Consider the following 20,847-nt stretch of genomic DNA (forward strand, 5'->3'; position numbering starts at 1 on the left):
AACTCCTAAAGGTTATTGACGGAAGTGAGCGGGGAAGTCTTTAGGAGTTACTGCGCGGACGTTTTGCTCCTCGTATCATTACGCCTCACAATATAGTCCCCCTTTTTATCTGCTTATAAAATCGACATGTTACATTTCTGTGTAAATATACTTCACATGAAAACACTTCACGTAACTTTATTTAAATAGGGAACACGTGGAAGAGCTTGGTAGCTTCTATCGTGAGCTTTTTTGGAGCTATGTGACATGTGGGAGAGGCTGCGTATGTGTGAGCGCACGGACAAAGACCAGACGGGGATATATTAACTCGACTAAGGTTAGGTAAGAACATATCTCAGTATGTAAAAACGGTGGCCTATTCCTTTAACCGAGCGCATTTTCCATAGTTCAGCTGTACCCAAATCTAAAAGTGTAACGCCTCATTTGAAAGCTAAGACCTACAAAACTGATATAAATTGATCTTTTTCCTTGTGTTGTTTCCGTCACGTTGAGTTTCTTTAATTTTATTTATTTACTTCTCAGAGTTTTTTGTCACGCTTTTGACACTTCTTTTGTTGCATTTTTTGTCAGTTTTTTGTCCGTTTTTTGTAACATTTGAGTTGCTTATTTGCTCGGGCGAACGACTTCCACAGTTGGGGAATGCACGTGAACGCTCGCTCAACTGGGGAAACGACTGGGGAACTCGGGTCAAAACGAGCTTCCTGACTTCTGCACCTGACTGCGGAAATCAGCTGATTTGTTCTTTTATCGTCTGCCGTGAGCTTTTTAGTGAAACACTGCTACTTTTTTGAGTTTAGTGTGAGCTGTCGTCAACAAAATTAGGAAAAAGTTAATTTACGTGATATTATAACTCAAACTACCATTTAGCTTTTGAGACATTAACAACCCATTTAAATGATTAGCTCAGTTTTCTGGTGGAATAAACCGGTAAACATATCAATCACATACAAATAAAGTCAAGTGTAAATCGGGTCTATATGGACCATATTTTCAGCAGATTGTTCAGTAGAAGCGAAAAACTGGCAGTTGTAGCTAGCATTAGCATGTAGCATGATGCTAAAATGAAGCATCATGTTAGCATTCTCTGTTGTTTACGTAAGTGTAGGCTGAACCACTTTGCTCCTCTCCATGTCTTTGAATCTTTATTGGGTAGAAAACTATATTCATAATTCAGCATTTGTTAAAGTAAAAAAGTTTTGTAGAAATTAAAGGAAGCTTAGATTCTTCTCTTCTTTGTTTCCCCCCGAACTGCTTCAAACATGACCATATAAGGGTGTCTGCCTATATACTGTAGACCTGAGGACACACCATTCTACTGCCCTCTGCTGGTCACAGATTGGCGATGGAACAGATCTGTTTGTTTGAAGACAGGTCTGAATGATTTTAAAGTCAACATTTAGTAACTTTATTTGGTCACTGTCTCCACACCCCAAAGCCAAGCACACAGCGGTTAGAGCAACTGCATCAGTGCACTTGTGTGTGTGTTATTGGTTATAGCATTAACACCTGAGCTCAAAGTTAAATATGAACTGCCAAACTAACACACGAGTCCCATGCATTTCAGAACGTGGTTGTGGAGCTCTGAGCTACAGTGTGAACAGCTGCTAGACACAGTAAGACCTCACGGAGACACAGGGAGGTGTCTCTAAAGAGGACGCTGTAGCCTTTACCTGTAGTGGGTGTAGATGCAGTTGGTGAAGGGCATTTTGGGAGTGGACCACTGCACCACAGCAACCAGAGGCACCTCCAGACCCTGCACACAGAGAGAAAGGTCTGAACAGGGAAGGCCCAATGAGAGAAAAACAATATACTATTTAAGGTTTTACATCTTCTATTTTCTATTTAAGCAAGTACAATTTTGTTTGGAAGGTTTTAGATGTGAGAGAGGATCTAAAAAGTTCAATTGGAAAAGTCTTTGAACTTCATTCCATTTCTAGGCGGCGGATCTAAACAGTCATGTGACCTGGTGTTGTAGCTACTCAAGCTGCAGTTTAGTCACATGTAAGATGCACAAGGAGGAGGAAGCAGAGGCCGCGGTGGGACCGGGCAGAGGCGGCGGTGGGACCGGGCAGAGGCCGCGGTGGGACCGGGCAGAGGCGGCGGTGGGACCGGGCAGAGGCCGCGGTGGGACCGGGCAGAGGCGGCGGTGGGACCGGGCAGAGGCGGCGGTGGGACCGGGCAGAGGCGGCGGTGGGACCGGGCAGAGGCGGCGGTGGGACCGGGCAGAGGCGGCGGTGGGACCGGGCAGAGGCTGCGGTGGGACTGGGCAGAGGGGACCGGGCAGAGGCCGCGGTGGGACCGGGCAGAGAGGACCGGGCAGAGGCGGCGGTGGGACCGGGCAGAGGCCGCGGTGGGACCGGGCAGAGGCCGCGGTGGGACCGGGCAGAGGCCGCGGTGGGACCGGGCAGAGGCCGCGGTTGGACCGGGCAGAGAGGACCGGGCAGAGGGGACCGGGCAGAGGCCGCGGTGGGACCGGGCAGAGGCGGCGGTGGGACCGCGGCCATCAGTCTGGCTTTACTCACTAAAGCCTCTTTGAGCACGTCCTAATACCTCTGTGGAATCATCTTCCTGCATGTCGTTGAGGTGCAGCTGAAACAGGAAGTCGTGCTCCTCCAAAGCGCTGAGCAGGCTGGGTAATCTTCCTGAGGGCGTGTCCACACGGGAGAAGGAAGCCATGCCCACCTCGCCCGATTGGTGACTGAAAACAACAAGAAAAGGCGGATCAATGAGGACTTTCACAGTGCGCTGCTGATCTATGGTTCATGTGAAACAAGTTCAGTGTCTTCTTTGTCAGCACCAATAAACTATTCATTTATTTGACCTTTATTTAAAAAGTCCCACTGAGACTGAGCTCTCATTTCCAGGGGAGTCCTGGCCCCAGAGGGACGCCTATTGTACAGATTTTTTCATGATAGGGGAAACCAGAGGACAACTACGCAGACATGGAGAAACACGCACGCTCCACACAGTTTGCATCCGCCAGGGATCCAACCTGTGACCTTCTAGCTGTGTGGCTTTAGTGCTAACCTCTGCGTCACTTAGGCCTCGGTACCGTTAAACCATACCAGTTTGGTTTTGGAAACAATCAGTATCGAAAGTCACTTGGTTGTTTAAGCTCAAATGATTTTGTTCCCAATTTTTTTTTCCTAATATTTCCCTCCATTTTCCCGATTGTTTCACTATTTTTGCCTGATTTTCATCACAATTTCTTGCCCGCAATGTATTTTTTTAGCCACAAATTTTCTCCAAATTATTTCTCATATTTCACACATACCTTGACATTGGAAATCAAACACAATTGTTGAGAGCTACATAAATATAGCTTACAATGAAAGTACATTGTAGAGCTGCTAAGTACAACTAATAAACTTGAATAACATAATCAAAATCAAAATGATATGCAGCTCTCTGTGTCCTGGTTCCAGTTTTACTTAAAGAACTGTGAAGAATGTGTCATCATCAGCAATTTGCAATCTGCAAATGTATGCTGATGACACTGTGGTTATGCTTTGGTACTTGGGAAAATATCTGAATAAAATTAGAAAAGGAAATCAAAACAAAAGTTATACCAGACGTTGTCCACGAGCAGCACGGAGCCATCGGGCATCACCGGGAGGTAAGAGGCGTTCAGGTTTGGCAGGATACGAACGTCTCGGATACTCACCTCCTCCTGAGAGCACTCATTCAGGACTGCACGGGAAAAAAAACATTCAACGTCAGAAGACTTAACCGGGACTGAAGCAGAACAGGATTTCTGCAGTACCTTTCAGCACAGCCAGGTGGCGCCCGGACACCGTCATCTGTTTGCAGCGCACGGTGGGAGGAGGCAGGACGGACAGCGTCGTGCTCACTGCGTTCAGAGAAACGGGGTTAACCGGGCAACAGTCTGGACGACCACATGGGCTGCTCCAGGCTTAAATACTGGGGAGATCCTGGCGTAGACCATAGCGGCTACGGTCTGAACGCAGAATGCTAACAACAGGAAGTGCACTTGAGCCGTTGTTCCACATAGCGCGACCCGATCGCGCACGCCACGATCTACGTGCATGTATCGACTCCTCGCACACGTTTCTACCACACACACACCGGCATTTGTTGTGGGAGGCGCCCCCACAGAGGAACACGCTGTACAGATAGTCATTAAAAGTTTTGTAAGCTTCGACGAGAACAAATGTGGATAAATGCTGCCCTCTGGTGGGGTTTGAGGAATCATTCAGAGGAGCCAAGCTGCATTAAAACAGAAAAGAACCGCTAACTAACCGCTTGTAGTTTTGGTGCTTTTTTCCACATGTTTTTGCCACATATTTGAAAATTTTTGTCGCCTGTTTTGTTGCGTTTTGGTCACCATTTTGGGGCTTTTTTATATAAAAATACTTCCAAACAAGTTACACTGTTTAATTTATCTCTCAGCAAGAGGCAAAATAGGAACCAGCTGTTGCTAAACTTGCTGTGTTTTGCTAACCACCACAACAATGTCAACATCAAGTTGTCATTTTACAGAACACAACACTGATCACCAAAACAGTGCAGCACTTGGTTACAATTGGGGCGTTCTGCTGTCCCAAAATGTCATCCTCTGAGTAGCACTGTCAAAAAAACGGTGTCCAAAAAGGCTGCTTTATATAGTTACCAGCTTTATTGACGTTATTAGCGCATAATACTTGTTTTCACCGGATCAATGCGTGCTTGTTGCTAAGCAGCTCGCTAGCTCCGCATGCTAACCGCTCAGCTACGTACTTATTTATTGACATGGCTGATGTTCTCACGTTGAAAACACAGACAGATAAAGTTGTATTGGGCAGAGAGACAAAATCAGAGGCTGCCAGTGCTGATGAGATAGGGCTGCTTTTTACTGGAGTCTCTCATGGACAGCTCACAGACACCGGGGACAGCAGTTAGCCCGGCTCGGAGCCTCGAAGGCCGGGCGGGAGACTGCACAGCAGGGCAGTGTGTGGCTGGGTGTCTGCCAAAGGCAGGAGCATCAAATGTAGGGAGTCGGAACAGTCCAAGTCTGCATCATCAGAATTGTATTCCTTTTTTAGAAGAAGATGACAGCAAGCAGAGCGAACGAAACTGCTCAGGCAGACATAACCGGAAGTTGTGAAGTCGCTTCCCCGCCCATTGGATGAAATTTTGGGATAGCAGAACACCCGAATTGACAAATGTACGTGCATTTATGTTCGTGTGAGCATTTTCCCCCTTCATCTCATACTTCATACTCCATACTTTGTATTTCGTACTTCGTACTTCGTACTTCATAGCACCAGAGCCCATTGCATTTCAAACTATACAACAGTTATTTGAACATTTTTATCATCTGCATTCATGTGTTTTTGCAGATACACAAAGACCACCCTTTGGCGTTAGCACTCATAGAACCTCAGTTATGTAACCTTAGTACAATAAAAGCTCATTTCTTCTTCGTACCCTGAGCTTTGAAGGTATTGAGGTCGTGTCTGAAGGTGTGGACTGGCTCCCTCTGCTGGAGAACAGAGAGATATCCCAACTCCTGCACCTCAGCTTTGTCCATCTCCCTCTTCCACACAGTCACCATCACCTGAAGAAGCAGAGGTAGCAGTAAATACTAGATGCCCGACCCGATATTCAGTATCAGTATTGATAGCCGATCCGGGATTTTTGCAAAAAAAGTAAAAAATTCAACAACTGAACCAGAGCCAATCCATCAAAAGAGCTGTAGCTAAAATGCGATGGCTAAGCTACCTGCATAGAACAAACTAATGAAAAGATCCTTGCTACCTTTGCAGTGCTTTCACTTAGCCTTTAGAGTGGAGTCAGAACTGAATCGATCACTTAGAATTTAGTGTTTATGCATCATAACTACACTGCGTTTCAAATTACTGTATTATGCAAATTACATTTTTCTAAGATTTTCTAAATTGTCAACTCAAATGAGAGTCAGCATAATTTTCAAGTCTTTAACTGGTCGAGGATCATTTAAATGTGGTGGAAAAAATCTCCCAGTGATAACACTATTTTTTTCAAAAATGAATATAGTAAAAATCTCAAAATCCACTGTTCCAAATTATTATGCAACTCATTGTTTCAATACATTTTAAAGCTTGTAATTAACTGAAAATGGTCATTTGTTGAATTTGCAGCATTAGGAGGTCATATTTACTGAAATCAAAAGCTATTTCAATCAAAAATATCTTAAGTTACATTTTACCATAGGAGCCCTTGTGTGATAGCAGCTTCAAAATTCTTAAATCCATTAAACTTGAGAGTTTTTGGACAGTTTTAGCTTGGATTTCTTTGCAGGATGTCAGAATAGCCTCCCAGAGCTGCCGTTTGGATGAAGACTGCCTCCCACCCTCATAGAAGTTTTTTGTTGGTTTTTGTGGGTCACACGGCCTCATCAGTGAACAAGACTGTTTGAAAATGAGTCTCATGTATTTCTAAACCACTGCAGCCGTTTCTGCTTCAGCTTCAATGAACAGTTTAGGGGAGGCCGGATAGAAGGTTTATGCACAACTGCAGCCTCTGGAGGGTCCTACACCATGATGTTCGGGAGACTCATTGTGCCTTTATCTGCACAAACCCGTGTGTGTCTGTGTCATCCACAAATCTCTTAACAGTATGATGATTACGCTTCATCTTTCATGAAATATCGAAGGTTTTCATGCCTAGTCCAAGGCATTCAACTATTTCACGCTTTTCATCAGCAGAGAGATCCTTTTTCTTTCCCATATTGCTTGAAAATGACGATCTGCATAATAAAGTGGAACACCCTTTTTCAGTAGTTTTTTCCCATAACTGGGCTTAACCTGAAAACTAATCATCCCAGGTCTCTGAGATTAATGTCAGTGATTCATAGAGCCCCGAGACACAATATCATCCATGAGTTTCATTATTATTGTTTTTTTTTTTACCTTTTTGACACAAAAGTCCAATTTGCATAACAATTTGGAACGCAGTGTAGTCATGTGCTCCTAGTGCTCACGTCTTTTTTTTACAGTGCCCAAAAATAATAACTGGAAAAGCCTTCAGAAACAGCTTAAAGGGGCTTCAAAAGCTGCAATTAGACTTTTTTTTTAAAATCCATTTCAGCCTTAAAGGAACAGGCCACCGTTTTTAGATACTGAGACTCCTTCTTACTTAAGCTTAGACGAGTTGATGCGTAGCTGTCGGGTCTTTTCGACTTTACTGCACGGACGTCGAAGAGCTCCTGGTGTGATTACACCTTGCAATATAGTTCCCCTTTTTATCAGCATAGAAAATCGACATTTAATTTTGTGTAATTACACTTGGATGGTGTAATAGCTCATGTAACCAAAGAATTATGTCCTGCACCTTCGTGTTGCCGACGTTTATCTATTGAGCCAAGGTGAAGCTCGTAGCAGCAGTAACCTGCAGCAGCATTGAACTGCGTTGTTGTGACAGCGATCACATGACACTTTTCACACTGTCGACCAATCGGGAGACGCATATGTTCCTCACGACCACAGAATCCTATGTTCTCTGATCTGGTGTCAGTTTTTGAAGCCGGAGGAGAAATGAAGCCTTAGAGAGGACACTGTGTTATAAAACATCAGCTGAACAGGCGGCTGAGACGGCTGTGAAATTTTCATTGACTATTTGATTATGATTGACATTATATCTTGGAATAAATCAATCTGAGGCACTGTGTATATAAATTAATGGAATTGTACTGGAGGAGTGGGTATGTCAACTTCTACCTGGTATTGCATGAAAATGAAAAAGAAAACCCCTCCAGTTTTTTTATATGTTGTAGTTGACACATAGGGCTACATTTTTCCCATGGCGTCGGAGAGTTTGGGCGTGTCCCACAGGGTCAATTTCAAGGTCAAAATATAGGTACAAAGGTAATCCACCTAAAAAATACCAAAATACACGAACAAATGTCACATTTAGATTCCTCGTGGTCTCCCCTTTACAGACATACCTGTTTTTTGAAAATCGGACCAGTGGTTGCTGAGTTACAGCAATTTGAAAGTAGGCGACCACAGCCTTTTTCGCGAAAAAGTGAACAATTTAGAATGCAATATCTCGAAAACCGTTGGTCCGATTAGTTTAAAATTTGAAATTCTGGCTTTTCTGGCCATGGATTACATAATACCAAATTTCACAAAAATTGGAGAGGGTGGGGTTTAACTCATCGGGTGAACTGAGATGGACTGACCCTGGTACAGCAGTGGTAATAGTATATAGACACAGGAATAGGAGAAATACCTTGACTTTGAGCGTATTGACGGGGAGTTTGTCCAGGGAAACTGTAAGAGGGAAGATGACCTCATCTGAGAGGACCACAGGTTCATCCAGAGGAGACTGAAACAGAACATGATGCGTTGATAAATTTCCCGTGGTTTGGTATTTGGCCAGTTCTAGTTTAGTTATGTGGACCGACCAGTGCCCGGTGGAGTTTAAAGTCCTAGTTCTGACCTGTATGTGAGCCCACCTGTGTCCAGTGGAGTTTAAAGTCCTAGTTCTGACCTGTATGTGAGCCCGCCTGTGTCCAGTGGAGTTTCAGTCCTAGTTCTGACCTGTATGTGAGCCCGCCTGTGTCCAGTGGAGTTTCAGTCCTAGTTCTGACCTGTATGTGAGCCCGCCTGTGCCCGGTGGAGTTTCAGTCCTAGTTCTGACCTGTATGTGAGCCCGCCTGTGTCCAGTGGAGTTTCAGTCCTAGTTCTGACCTGTATGTGAGCCCGCCTGTGCCCGGTGGAGTTTAAGTCCTAGTTCTGACCTGTATGTGAGCCCGCCTGTGCCCGGTGGAGTTTAAAGTCCTAGTTCTGACCTGTATGTGAGCCCGCCTGTGTCCAGTGGAGTTTCAGTCCTAGTTCTGACCTGTATGTGAGCCCGCCTGTGCCCGGTGGAGTTTCAGTCCTAGTTCTGACCTGTATGTGAGCCCGCCTGTGTCCAGTGGAGTTTCAGTCCTAGTTCTGACCTGTATGTGAGCCCGCCTGTGTCCAGTGGAGTTTCAGTCCTAATTCTGACCTGTATGTGAGCCCGCCTGTGCCCGGTGGAGTTTAAGTCCTAGTTCTGACCTGTATGTGAGCCCGCCTGTGCCCGGTGGAGTTTAAAGTCCTAGTTCTGACCTGTATGTGAGCCCGCCTGTGCCCGGTGGAGTTTCAGTCCTAGTTCTGACCTGTATGTGAGCCCGCCTGTGCCCGGTGGAGTTTAAAGTCCTAGTTCTGACCTGTATGTGAGCCCGCCTGTGCCCAGTGGAGTTTCAGTCCTAGTTCTGACCTGTATGTGAGCCCGCCTGTGTCCAGTGGAGTTTCAGTCCTAGTTCTGACCTGTATGTGAGCCCGCCTGTGCCCGGTGGAGTTTAAAGTCCTAGTTCTGACCTGTATGTGAGCCCGCCTGTGCCCAGTGGAGTTTCAGTCCTAGTTCTGACCTGTATGTGAGCCCGCCTGTGCCCAGTGGAGTTTCAGTGTTAGTTCTGACCTGTATGTGAGCCCGCCTGTGTCCAGTGGAGTTTAAGTCCTAGTTCTGACCTGTATGTGAGCCCGCCTGTGCCCGGTGGAGTTTCAGTCCTAGTTCTGACCTGTATGTGAGCCCGCCTGTGCCCGGTGGAGTTTCAGTCCTAGTTCTGACCTGTATGTGAGCCCGCCTGTGCCCAGTGGAGTTTAAAGTCCTAGTTCTGACCTGTATGTGAGCCCGCCTGTGCCCAGTGGAGTTTAAAGTCCTAGTTCTGACCTGTATGTGAGCCCGCCTGTGCCCAGTGGAGTTTAAAGTCCTAGTTCTGACCTGTATGTGAGCCCGCCTGTGCCCGGTGGAGTTTAAAGTCCTAGTTCTGACCTGTATGTGAGCCCGCCTGTGCCCAGTGGAGTTTCAGTCCTAGTTCTGACCTGTATGTGAGCCCGCCTGTGCCCGGTGGAGTTGTGGATGAGCAGAGGTTTACAGTCCCTGAAGCTCCGGCAGCGAGAGTCCACTCTGGAGCCTAACGCGGCGATGGCTGCCTCTGCCGCTGCCATGTAGTCGTCCTCGTCATCATGGAGGCCATGGTGGTGGTGGTTACCGCGGTGGCGGGAGCTGTCACCAGGGGAAACGCTGGCCACAGCGCACAGAGACGATGCCAGGTCCCGCCAAGATCCAGACTCTAGAAGCAAAGAGAGGTTTTTGGAGTAATGTACTACATGTAAAATAGTAGGGAGGGATAACATATCGGCACAACTGATAAGCAGGATGAATATATTTTTAGATTCATTACATGGGGGTCTTTCATCAAGACAGTTCCTACATAGCGAGTGCAAGCTGAAGAAATCAATATACTACTTTGTGGCTCTGTCGAACCTGATCTAATATTTGAAAGTAAATTTCTCCCTAGGTGTAACCAGCCCTAGGTGTAACCAGCTCTAGGTGTAACCAAGCCCTAGGTGTAACCAGCCTTAGGTGTAACTGGCCCTAGGTGTAACCAGCTTAAGGTGTAACCAGCCCTAGGTGTAACCAGCCCTAGGTGTACCACGCCCTAGGTGTACCACGCCCTAGGTGTAACCAGCCCTAGGTGTAACCAGCCCTAGGTGTAACCAGCCTTAGGTGTAACCAGCCCTAGGTGTAACCAGCCTTAGGTGTAACCAGCCCTAGGTGTAACCAGCCTTAGGTGTAACCAGCCCAAGGTGTAACCAGCCCTAGGTGTAACCAGCCTTAAGTGTACCCAGCCCAAGGTGTAACCAGCCTTAAAGGAATAGGCCACCGTTTTTACATACTGAGATATGTTCTTACCTCACTTTAGCCGAGTTAATATATCCCCGTCTGGTCTTTGTCCGTGCGCTCTGCCAGGCAAACGGAGCACATACGCAGCCTCTCCTACATGTCACATAGCTCCAAAAAAGCTCACGATAGAAGCTACAAAGCTCTTCCATGTGTTCCCTATTTAAATAAAGTTATGTGAAGTGTTTTCATGCAAAGTATATTTACACAGAAATGTAGCATGTGGATTTTATAAGCAAATAAAAAGGGGGACTATATTGTGAGGCGTAATGATACGAGGAGCAAAACGTCCGCGCAGTAACTCCTAAAGACTTCCCCGCTCACTTCCGTCAATAACCTTTAGGAGTTACTGCGCGGATGTTTTACTCCTCGTATCATTACGCCTCACAATATAGTCCCCCTTTTTATCTGCTTATAAAATCCACATGTTACATTTCTGTGTAAATATACTTTGCATGAAAACACTTCACGTAACTTTATTTAAATAGGGAACACGTGGAAGAGCTTGGTAGCTTCTATCGTGAGCTTTTTTGGAGCTATGTGACATGTGGGAGAGGCTGCGTATGTGCTCCGTTTGCCTGGCAGAGCGCACGGACAAAGACCAGACGGGGAAATATTAACTCGGCTAAAGTGAGGTAAGAGCATATCTCAGTATGTAAAAACGGTGGCCTATTCCTTTAAGTGTACCCAGCCCAAGGTGTAACCAGCCCTAGGTGTACCACGCCCTAGGTGCAACCAGCCCAAGGTGTAACCAGCCCTAGGTGTACCACGCCCTAGGTGCAACCAGCCCAAGGTGTAACCAGCCCTAGGTGTAACCAGCCCTAGGTGTACCACGCCCTAGGTGTAACCAGCCTTAAGTGTAACCAGCCCAAGGTGTAACCAGTCTTAGGTGTTACCAGCCTTAGGTGTAACCAGCCTTAGCTGTTACCAGCCTTAGGTGTTACCAGCCCAAGGTGTAACCAGTCTTAGGTGTTACCAGCCTTAAGTGTAACCAGCCCAAGGTGTTACCAGCCTTAGGTGTTACCAGCCTTAGGTGTTACCAGCCTTAGGTGTAACCAGCCCTAGGTGCAACCAGCCCTAGGTGTAACCAGCCTTAAGTGTAACCAGCCCAAGGTGTAACCAGTCTTAGGTGTTACCAGCCTTAGGTGTAACCAGCCCTAGGTGCAACCAGCCCTAGGTGTTACCAGCCTTAGGTGTAACCAGCCCTAGGTGTAACCAGCCCTAGGTGCAACCAGCCCTAGGTGTAACCAGCCTTAAGTGTAACCAGCCCAAGGTGTTACCAGCCTTAGGTGTAACCAGCCCTAGGTGTAACCAGCCTTAAGTGTAACCAGCCCAAGGTGTTACCAGCCTTAGGTGTAACCAGCCCAAGGTGTTACCAGCCTTAGGTGTAACCAGCCCTAGGTGCAACCAGCCCTAGGTGTAACCAGCCTTAAGTGTAACCAACCCAAGGTGTTACCAGCCTTAGGTGTAACCAGCCCTAGGTGTAACCAGCCCAAGGTGTTACCAGCCCAAGGTGTTACCAGTCTTAGGTGTTACCAGCCTTAGGTGTTACCAGCCCAAGGTGTACCCAGCCCAAGGTGTTACCAGCCCTAGGTGTAACCAGCCCTAGGTGTAACCAGCCTTAGGTGTTACCAGCCTTAAGTGTAACCAGCCCAAGGTGTTACCAGCCCAAGGTGTTACCAGTCTTAGGTGTTACCAGCCTTAGGTGTTACCAGCCCAAGGTGTACCCAGCCCAAGGTGTACCCAGCCCTAGGTGTTACCAGCCTTAAGTGTAACCAGCCCAAGGTGTTACCAGCCCTAGGTGTACCCAGCCCTAGGTGTACCCAGCCCTAGGTGTACCCAGCCCTAGGTGTACCCAGGCCTAGGTGTACCCAGCCCTAGGTGTACCCAGCGGTCTTACGTGGCTCTCGGCAGCGCAGCACCAGCAGGAAGCGGACAGTCTCTCCCAGAAACAGGTGGCTGCGTCGGGGCAGGCTGCGGTAGCGTCCCGGATCACTGAGCTCACTGAGTGGCACTGCCGGAAAATACATCAGGTACTCGCACTGGGACTCCATCTCCTGCACCATGACTGCACAGCAGGGGGCACCACTGAGCAGGCGTCCAGGAGTAAAGCAATAGTAGCAACCAGGACTGGCTATGGAGAAGACAGAGATGTTGTGTAAGTGGACATATCCTGCATGAATGAGACTTAAAACGTTCTTCGGAGCAGTGACATTACCGTTTTAAAATGCAAACTTTGGGAATGAGGCACAGAAAATACAAGGTATAATTTATAGCTTATGAATGTAAGTTCAGAACAGTTCTGGAGACGGATTACGGGCCCTAAAAGTGTGGAGGACACATTAGTGTTTAATCTATACACAAAAACATCTGGAGAGGCAATCTGAGCACTCACAAAAAACTAAACAGTGGGATGTAGCGGTACACATACAGTATTGAACCGTTTCAGTTCACTATGTATGGTTAGGTCACTAGTGAACTATTGATTGACAGACATACAGTATGTTGGGCTGCGTCTGAATTCCTTTAAAAGGAATAGTTCACCGTTCTTACATACTGATATATGTTCGTACCTAACCTTAGTCGAGTTAATATATACTGTCTGGTCTTTGTGCCCGTGGAAGAGCGTGGCCACTTCCAACTTCACCCCGTTTGGAGCTATAGGAATGCATTGGGAGAGGCCAAATGCTAACAACATCTTTGGTCATTTTGCGTGACTGAGGGCACGCACAAAGACCAGACAGGTACACATCAACTCGTCTAAGCTCAGGTAAGAACATGTCTCAGTATGGAAAAACGGTGGCCTGTTCCTTTAAGTCGGCCCGCTGTTTACTGGTCTGTTTCCAGTGATGCATGAACCTTGAACCTGTCGTGCTGCTGTTATTATTCGCTGACCGCAGACCCGGTCATCGCTCTAATGAACCGCCATTTGTTCTGTTGTATGAATCACTGCGCAAAAGCCTGGTTTTATACTTATTAATGTATGATGAAAGACAAAGAAGTTGATACGAGAAATAATCTAATATTATGGATCTGTTTGATTGCAATGTCCCAGTCAAATAAGTACATAAATGAATGAATAAATTCAGCAAAACTGGAAGTCAAAATATTCAATAAACAAAACACACACACTTCTTCAATACATTTCACTCTCCCAGACGACAGACGTCCTTTAACAGAACCTGGGCTCCCTTCATTCACTACTTTAACAAAACAGAGTGTCACATACAAACCTAGAACTCCAAAGACACCACATACCCACTCAACAATACTATACAGCCACATACACACACATCTCACATACACACATACCCACTCAACAATACTATACAGCCACATACACACACATCTCACATACACACATACCCACTCAACAATACTAAACAGCCACATACACACACATCTCACATACACACATACCCACTCAACAATACTAAACAGCCACATACACACACATCTCACATACACACATACCCACTCAACAATACTAAACAGCCACATACACACACATCTCACATACACACATACCCACTCAACAATACTAAACAGCCACATACACACATACCCACTCAACAATACTATACAGCCACATACACACATACCCACTCAACAATACTATACAGCCACATACACACACATCTCACATACACACATACCCACTCAACAATACTATACAGCCACATACACACATACCCACTCAACAATACTATACAGCCACATACACACACATCTCACATACACACATACCCACTCAACAATACTATATAGCCACATACACACACATCTCACATACACACATACCCACTCAACAATACTATACAGCCACATACACACACATCTCACATACACACATACCCAATCAACAATACTATACAGTCACATACACACACATCTCACATACACACATACCCACTCAACAATACTATACAGCCACATACACACACATCTCACATACACACATACCCACTCAACAATACTATACAGCCACATACACACACATCTCACATACACACATACCCAATCAACAATACTATACAGTCACATACACACACATCTCACATACACACATACCCACTCAACAATACTATACAGCCACATACACACACATCTCACATACACACATACCCACTCAACAATACTATACAGCCACATACACACACATCTCACATACACACATACCCAATCAACAATACTATACAGTCACATACACACACATCTCACATACACACACACCCACTCAACAATACTATACAGCCACATACACACACATCTCACATACACACATACACACTCAACAATACTATACAGTCACATACACACACATCTCACATACACACATACACACTCAACAATACTATACAGCCACATACACACACATCTCACATACACACATACACACTCAACAATACTATACAGCCACATACACACACATCTCACATACACACATACCCACTCAACAATACTATACAGCCACATACACACACATCTCACATACACACATACACACTCAACAATACTATACAGCCACATACACACACATCTCACATACACACACACCCACTCAACAATACTATACAGCCACATACACACACATCTCACATACACACATACACACTCAACAATACTATACAGCCACATACACACACATCTCACATACACACATACCCACTCAACAATACTATACAGCCACATACACACACATCTCACATACACACATACACACTCAACAATACTATACAGTCACATACACACACATCTCACATACACACATACCCACTCAACAATACTATACAGCCACATACACACATACCCACTCAACAATACTATACAGCCACATACACACACATCTCACATACACACATACCCACTCAACAATACTATACAGCCACATACACACATACCCACTCAACAATACTATACAGCCACATACACACACATCTCACATACACACATACCCACTCAACAATACTATACAGCAGCATACACACACATCTCACATACACACATACCCACTCAAAAATACTATACAGCCACATACACACATACCCACTCAACAATACTATACAGCCACATACACACATACCCACTCAACAATACTATACAGCCACATACACACACATCTCACATACACACATACCCACTCAACAATACAATACAGCCACATACACACACATCTCACATACACACATACCCACTCAACAATACTATACAGCCACATACACACACATCTCACATACACACATAGCCACTCAACAATACTATACAGCCACATACACACACATCTCACATACACACATACCCACTCAACAATACTATACAGCCACATACACACATACCCACTCAACAATACTATACAGCCACATACACACACATCTCACATACACACATAGCCACTCAACAATACTATACAGCCACATACACACACATCTCACATACACACATACCCACTCAACAATACTAAACAGCCGCATACACACACATCTCACAATCTCACATACCCACTCAACAATACTAAACAGCCACATACACACACATCTCACATACACACTCAACAATACTATACAGCCACATACACACACATCTCACATACACACATACCCACTCAACAATACTATACAGCCACATACACACACATCTCACATACATACACACATACCCACTCAACAATACTATACAGTCACATACACACACACATCTCACATACACACTCAACAATACTATACAGTCACACACACACACACACACACACACACATCTCACATACACACTCAACAATACTATACAGCCACATACACACACATCTCACATACACACATACCCACTCAACAATACTATACAGCCACATACACACACATCTCACATACACACTCAACAATACTATACAGCCACATACACACACATCTCACATACACACTCAACAATACTATACAGCCACATACACACACATCTCACATACACACATACCCACTCAACAATACAATACAGCCACATACACACACATCTCACATACACACATACCCACTCAACAATACTATACAGCCACATACACACACATCTCACATACACACATACCCACTCAACAATACTAAACAGCCGCATACACACACATCTCACAATCTCACATACACACTCAACAATACTATACAGCCACATACACACACATCTCACATACACATACCCACTCAACAATACTATACAGCCACATACACACACATCTCACATACACACATACCCACTCAACAATACTATACAGCCACATACACACACATCTCACATACACATACACACTCAACAATACTATACAGCCACATACACACACATCTCACATACACATACACACTCAACAATACTATACAGCCACATACACACACATCTCACATACACACATACCCACTCAACAATACTATACAGCCACATACACACACATCTCACATACACACTCAACAATACTAAACAGCCACATACACACACATCTCACATACACACACACCCACTCAACAATACTATACAGCCACATACACACACATCTCACATACACACATACACACTCAACAATACTATACAGCCACATACACACACATCTCACATACACACATACCCACTCAACAATACTATACAGCCACATACACACATACCCACTCAACAATACTATACAGCCACATACACACACATCTCACATACACACATACCCACTCAACAATACTATACAGCCACATACACACATACCCACTCAACAATACTATACAGCCACATACACACACATCTCACATACACACATACCCACTCAACAATACTATACAGCCACATACACACATACCCACTCAACAATACTAAACAGCCACATACACACACATCTCACATACACACACACCCACTCAACAATACTATACAGCCACATACACACACATCTCACATACACACATACCCACTCAACAATACTATACAGCCACATACACACACATCTCACATACACACATACCCACTCAACAATACTAAACAGCCACATACACACACATCTCACATACACACACACCCACTCAACAATACTATACAGCCACATACACACACATCTCACATACACACATACCCACTCAACAATACTATACAGCCGCATACACACACATCTCACATACACACATACCCACTCAACAATACTATACAGCCACATACACACATACCCACTCAACAATACTATACAGCCACATACACACATACCCACTCAACAATACTATACAGCCATCACCCACTACTGTGAATATCTTTCATTTTAATAAACCCAGACTGACAGACAAACAAACAAATATCAGAGTAGGCCAAGCACAGATCAGGACACCTAAAACACGCTTAATCAAAATAATGCATTAATATTGATTGTAATATTATTATTAATAACAAATAAAAATGTGAAAACATATTTATTTGAAAGGAGTTGGTGCTATACTGTCCCACAGGTGCTGATGGCAGCAACAGCATCAATGATACACAACTATTAACAGTACACTTAAGATTAACGCACACGCACGCACACACGCACACACACACACGCGCACACGTAAGAACACATGTAGAACACATGAAGACAATGTAAATATTGTGCATTTGTGTTTTTGTTTTATTGTCACATGGTGTTATTTAAATAAAGGAAGGGAACAACTAAAACAGAAAAAGTATGTATTACTCACAGTGTGTAACAGAACTGCATTTTGAATTCCTTTGGTAACTACACACGGTTTCTTTTGTTATTCTAAATATTCAAACAAACCTTCAATATGGCACTTAACTGATTTTATAGAGCCGTTCATGTTGTCCCTCTTTAGCAGGCTATATTGTAAACTCAAACATTTGTCTAATTATAAAACATTTGATATCACGTTCAGTAAGTGGTGAAATGTACCTTTAACTTGTCCCTGTGACGGATTTGGATGCTACAAATATATTCGGAAAAGTACGACTGAGGTTGGACCACAACAAACATGTATTTGAGGGGCTTCTTCTTTCATTGTTTGTTCAGACCTGGGAGAATATCTCGGTGTAATTGACTTCTTCACCATAAATTCAAAAAGTGGCAGAAATGATGAAAGAAAGGGAATAAAGACCCAGTGTAAAAAATAAATGACACGAACAGAACCGTAGTCTGTCGTCCCGACTAACAACTGGACCAGATGGATCACAGCATTGTTAAAAAATAAAAAATACATACACATGTGCCATTGTCTTTACGTAAAGATGACGTTTTGAATCGTATTGAAGCGCGAACAGAGAACTGTGTGTGACCAGGTGAGGACTAAATGACGGTGCAGGAAAAAGCAGAAGGAGGAGGGACAGATGCTGCTCACCTCAGGCCCAGCTGAGACAGAGACACCCCCGGACAGGAGGAGAGACACCCCCGTGCAGGAGACACCAGGGCCCGGGTCCAGGGCAGGCCGGAGGGATGCAGGGCCCAGCAGGCAGTCCGGGGATGAGTCTGCGGTGCAGCGGGTGCAGCGGGTGCAGCAGCTGCGGAACTAGAGGCGGAGGAGGAGGACAATAACAGAGGCTCACTCTGCGGGGGCATCGGGCGGCGCAGGCGCACTATCGCCCCCCACAGGCCGGAGGGTGAAACGCAGCGGCAGCAGTGGCTCATTGGATTTCAAATATCTCCAGTTCAGCTTTACCCAAATCTAAAATGTTACAGCCTGTAGGCCAGACTAGCGCTTTGAAAACTACAAACACCTACAAAACTGATCAAACGGATTTTTCTTTTTTACATTTTTGTCACTTTTTCATCACCTTTTAGTCACTTTTTGTTACTCTGTTGTGGCTTTTTTGTCACATTTTCGTCACACATTTTTTTTACACTTTTTCCATAAATGTTTTGTCCTTCTCATTTCGCTTTTTTGCGGGATTGCTTTTGTTTCTGTTACTCTTTTGTGGCTTTTATGTTGCATGTTTGCGTTTTTGTGGCTTTTTCATCCTTGTTTTCGTCTCATTATTGTTGCTAATTTGATACTTGGAGTGTTTACATCATCACTGTTACACCACTAAATAAATACATCAGTGATGAAACCCTGCATCCGGTAGGTGGCGGTAATGAGCTATCATCATTTGCGACCCGCCGTTAATCACCAAAGAAGAAGAAGAAACCCTGTCGGTGTTGGGACAAATGTAGATGCCTTTGCTGCTTTTAGACCAGCGCGCGAGTACGCATGCACCATAGCCATCTTGGAGTCGGACAAACAGCGTGGAGCAGTGCGCGTGGAGCAGTGCGCGTGGCGTGCTGTGGTCCAGATATTCTCTCCTAAACCTCCCTGACCAGCCGGACTATGGTCACGACTAAACACTGCTGCTTCGGGGTGTGCCGCAGTGACTCGCGGTACGGCCACCGGGACTACATGAGGGGGGTTGTCTTCATCCCTTTCCCGAAGCCCCGGAGGGCTCTGGAGCAGTGTGAGCGCTGGGTGCGGGCGTGTAAGCGAGAGGGATTCACGGCGGAGAACGTGACCAAAGACACCTACATATGCTCGCTGCACTTCGTGGGGGGACGGGGGCCAACGCCGGAACATCCGGACCCCATACCAGCGACTGCAACTGTGCAGGTACAGTGGGCATTGTGCTCCACATGGCCCCCTCCCCCATTGTAAAACTGACTTTATGACTGCAGCCTGCCATTTAAAGCATCATATATCTATTTACGTGGTCTTTTCTGTTGTTCGTACATACAACAGTATGTTCTACATATATATATGTACGATATATATATATATATATCTATATAGATATAGATATAGATATAGATCTATAGATCAACACATTATCTCATAAACTGCTAGAACCGGACCTCAGGAAGAGTAGCTGTCCGTTTGGAGACGGTTAATGGGGAAACAAGTCAATAATAATAAAGGTGTGGAGATAATATTCTAAAACATTTGCACAGGTTGCATGTTGGTCAGATAAAAGGACTTTCAGCCATGAGATGAATGTGGCTGCTTCATGAGTCAGATCACTTCCATTAAACCATCAGGAAAAACAGATTCCTTTCCAAAAGTGTCTTCCATAGAACAGGACCCCTGCATCTGAGAGTATGATGTCACAATCTAGACCAGGGGTCACCAACCTTATTTCAGCTGAGGGCTACTTTAAGAGCATTAAGTTGTTCGAGGGCGACCAGTTAAAAAC

At 45.0% G+C, this 20,847-nt stretch overlaps 1 protein-coding gene across 4 annotated transcripts in view; it reads right to left on the reverse strand.

Annotated features, from left to right (window-relative positions):
• Window positions 1–19,149, reverse strand: part of trappc14 (trafficking protein particle complex subunit 14) — a 31,721-nt gene extending 12,572 nt beyond the window's left edge. Inside the window, exons 1-9 of one of the 4 annotated variants that reach the window (XM_079566331.1) lie at window positions 19,029–19,149; window positions 12,593–12,826; window positions 9,831–10,081; window positions 8,212–8,307; window positions 5,428–5,557; window positions 3,764–3,850; window positions 3,570–3,690; window positions 2,551–2,698; window positions 1,671–1,753 (exon numbers count right to left, since the gene is read on the reverse strand). In XM_079566331.1, coding sequence (XP_079422457.1) covers window positions 1,671–1,753; window positions 2,551–2,698; window positions 3,570–3,690; window positions 3,764–3,850; window positions 5,428–5,557; window positions 8,212–8,307; window positions 9,831–10,081; window positions 12,593–12,758 — 1,082 coding nt within the window. In that variant the 5' untranslated portion in view covers window positions 12,759–12,826; window positions 19,029–19,149. Of the gene's footprint in view, window positions 1–1,670; window positions 1,754–2,550; window positions 2,699–3,569; window positions 3,691–3,763; window positions 3,851–5,427; window positions 5,558–8,211; window positions 8,308–8,472; window positions 8,488–8,572; window positions 8,599–9,175; window positions 9,202–9,830; window positions 10,082–12,592; window positions 12,827–19,028 lie in introns of those variants that run through there. The other 3 variants (XM_079566334.1, XM_079566332.1, XM_079566333.1) reach the window with 3 other exon arrangements.
• Between the last annotated feature and the right edge of the window lie 1,698 nt (window positions 19,150–20,847).

This window comes from Gobius niger (assembly GCF_951799975.1).
Source record: "Gobius niger genome assembly, chromosome: 11".
NCBI lineage: Eukaryota > Metazoa > Chordata > Actinopteri > Gobiiformes > Gobiidae > Gobius > Gobius niger.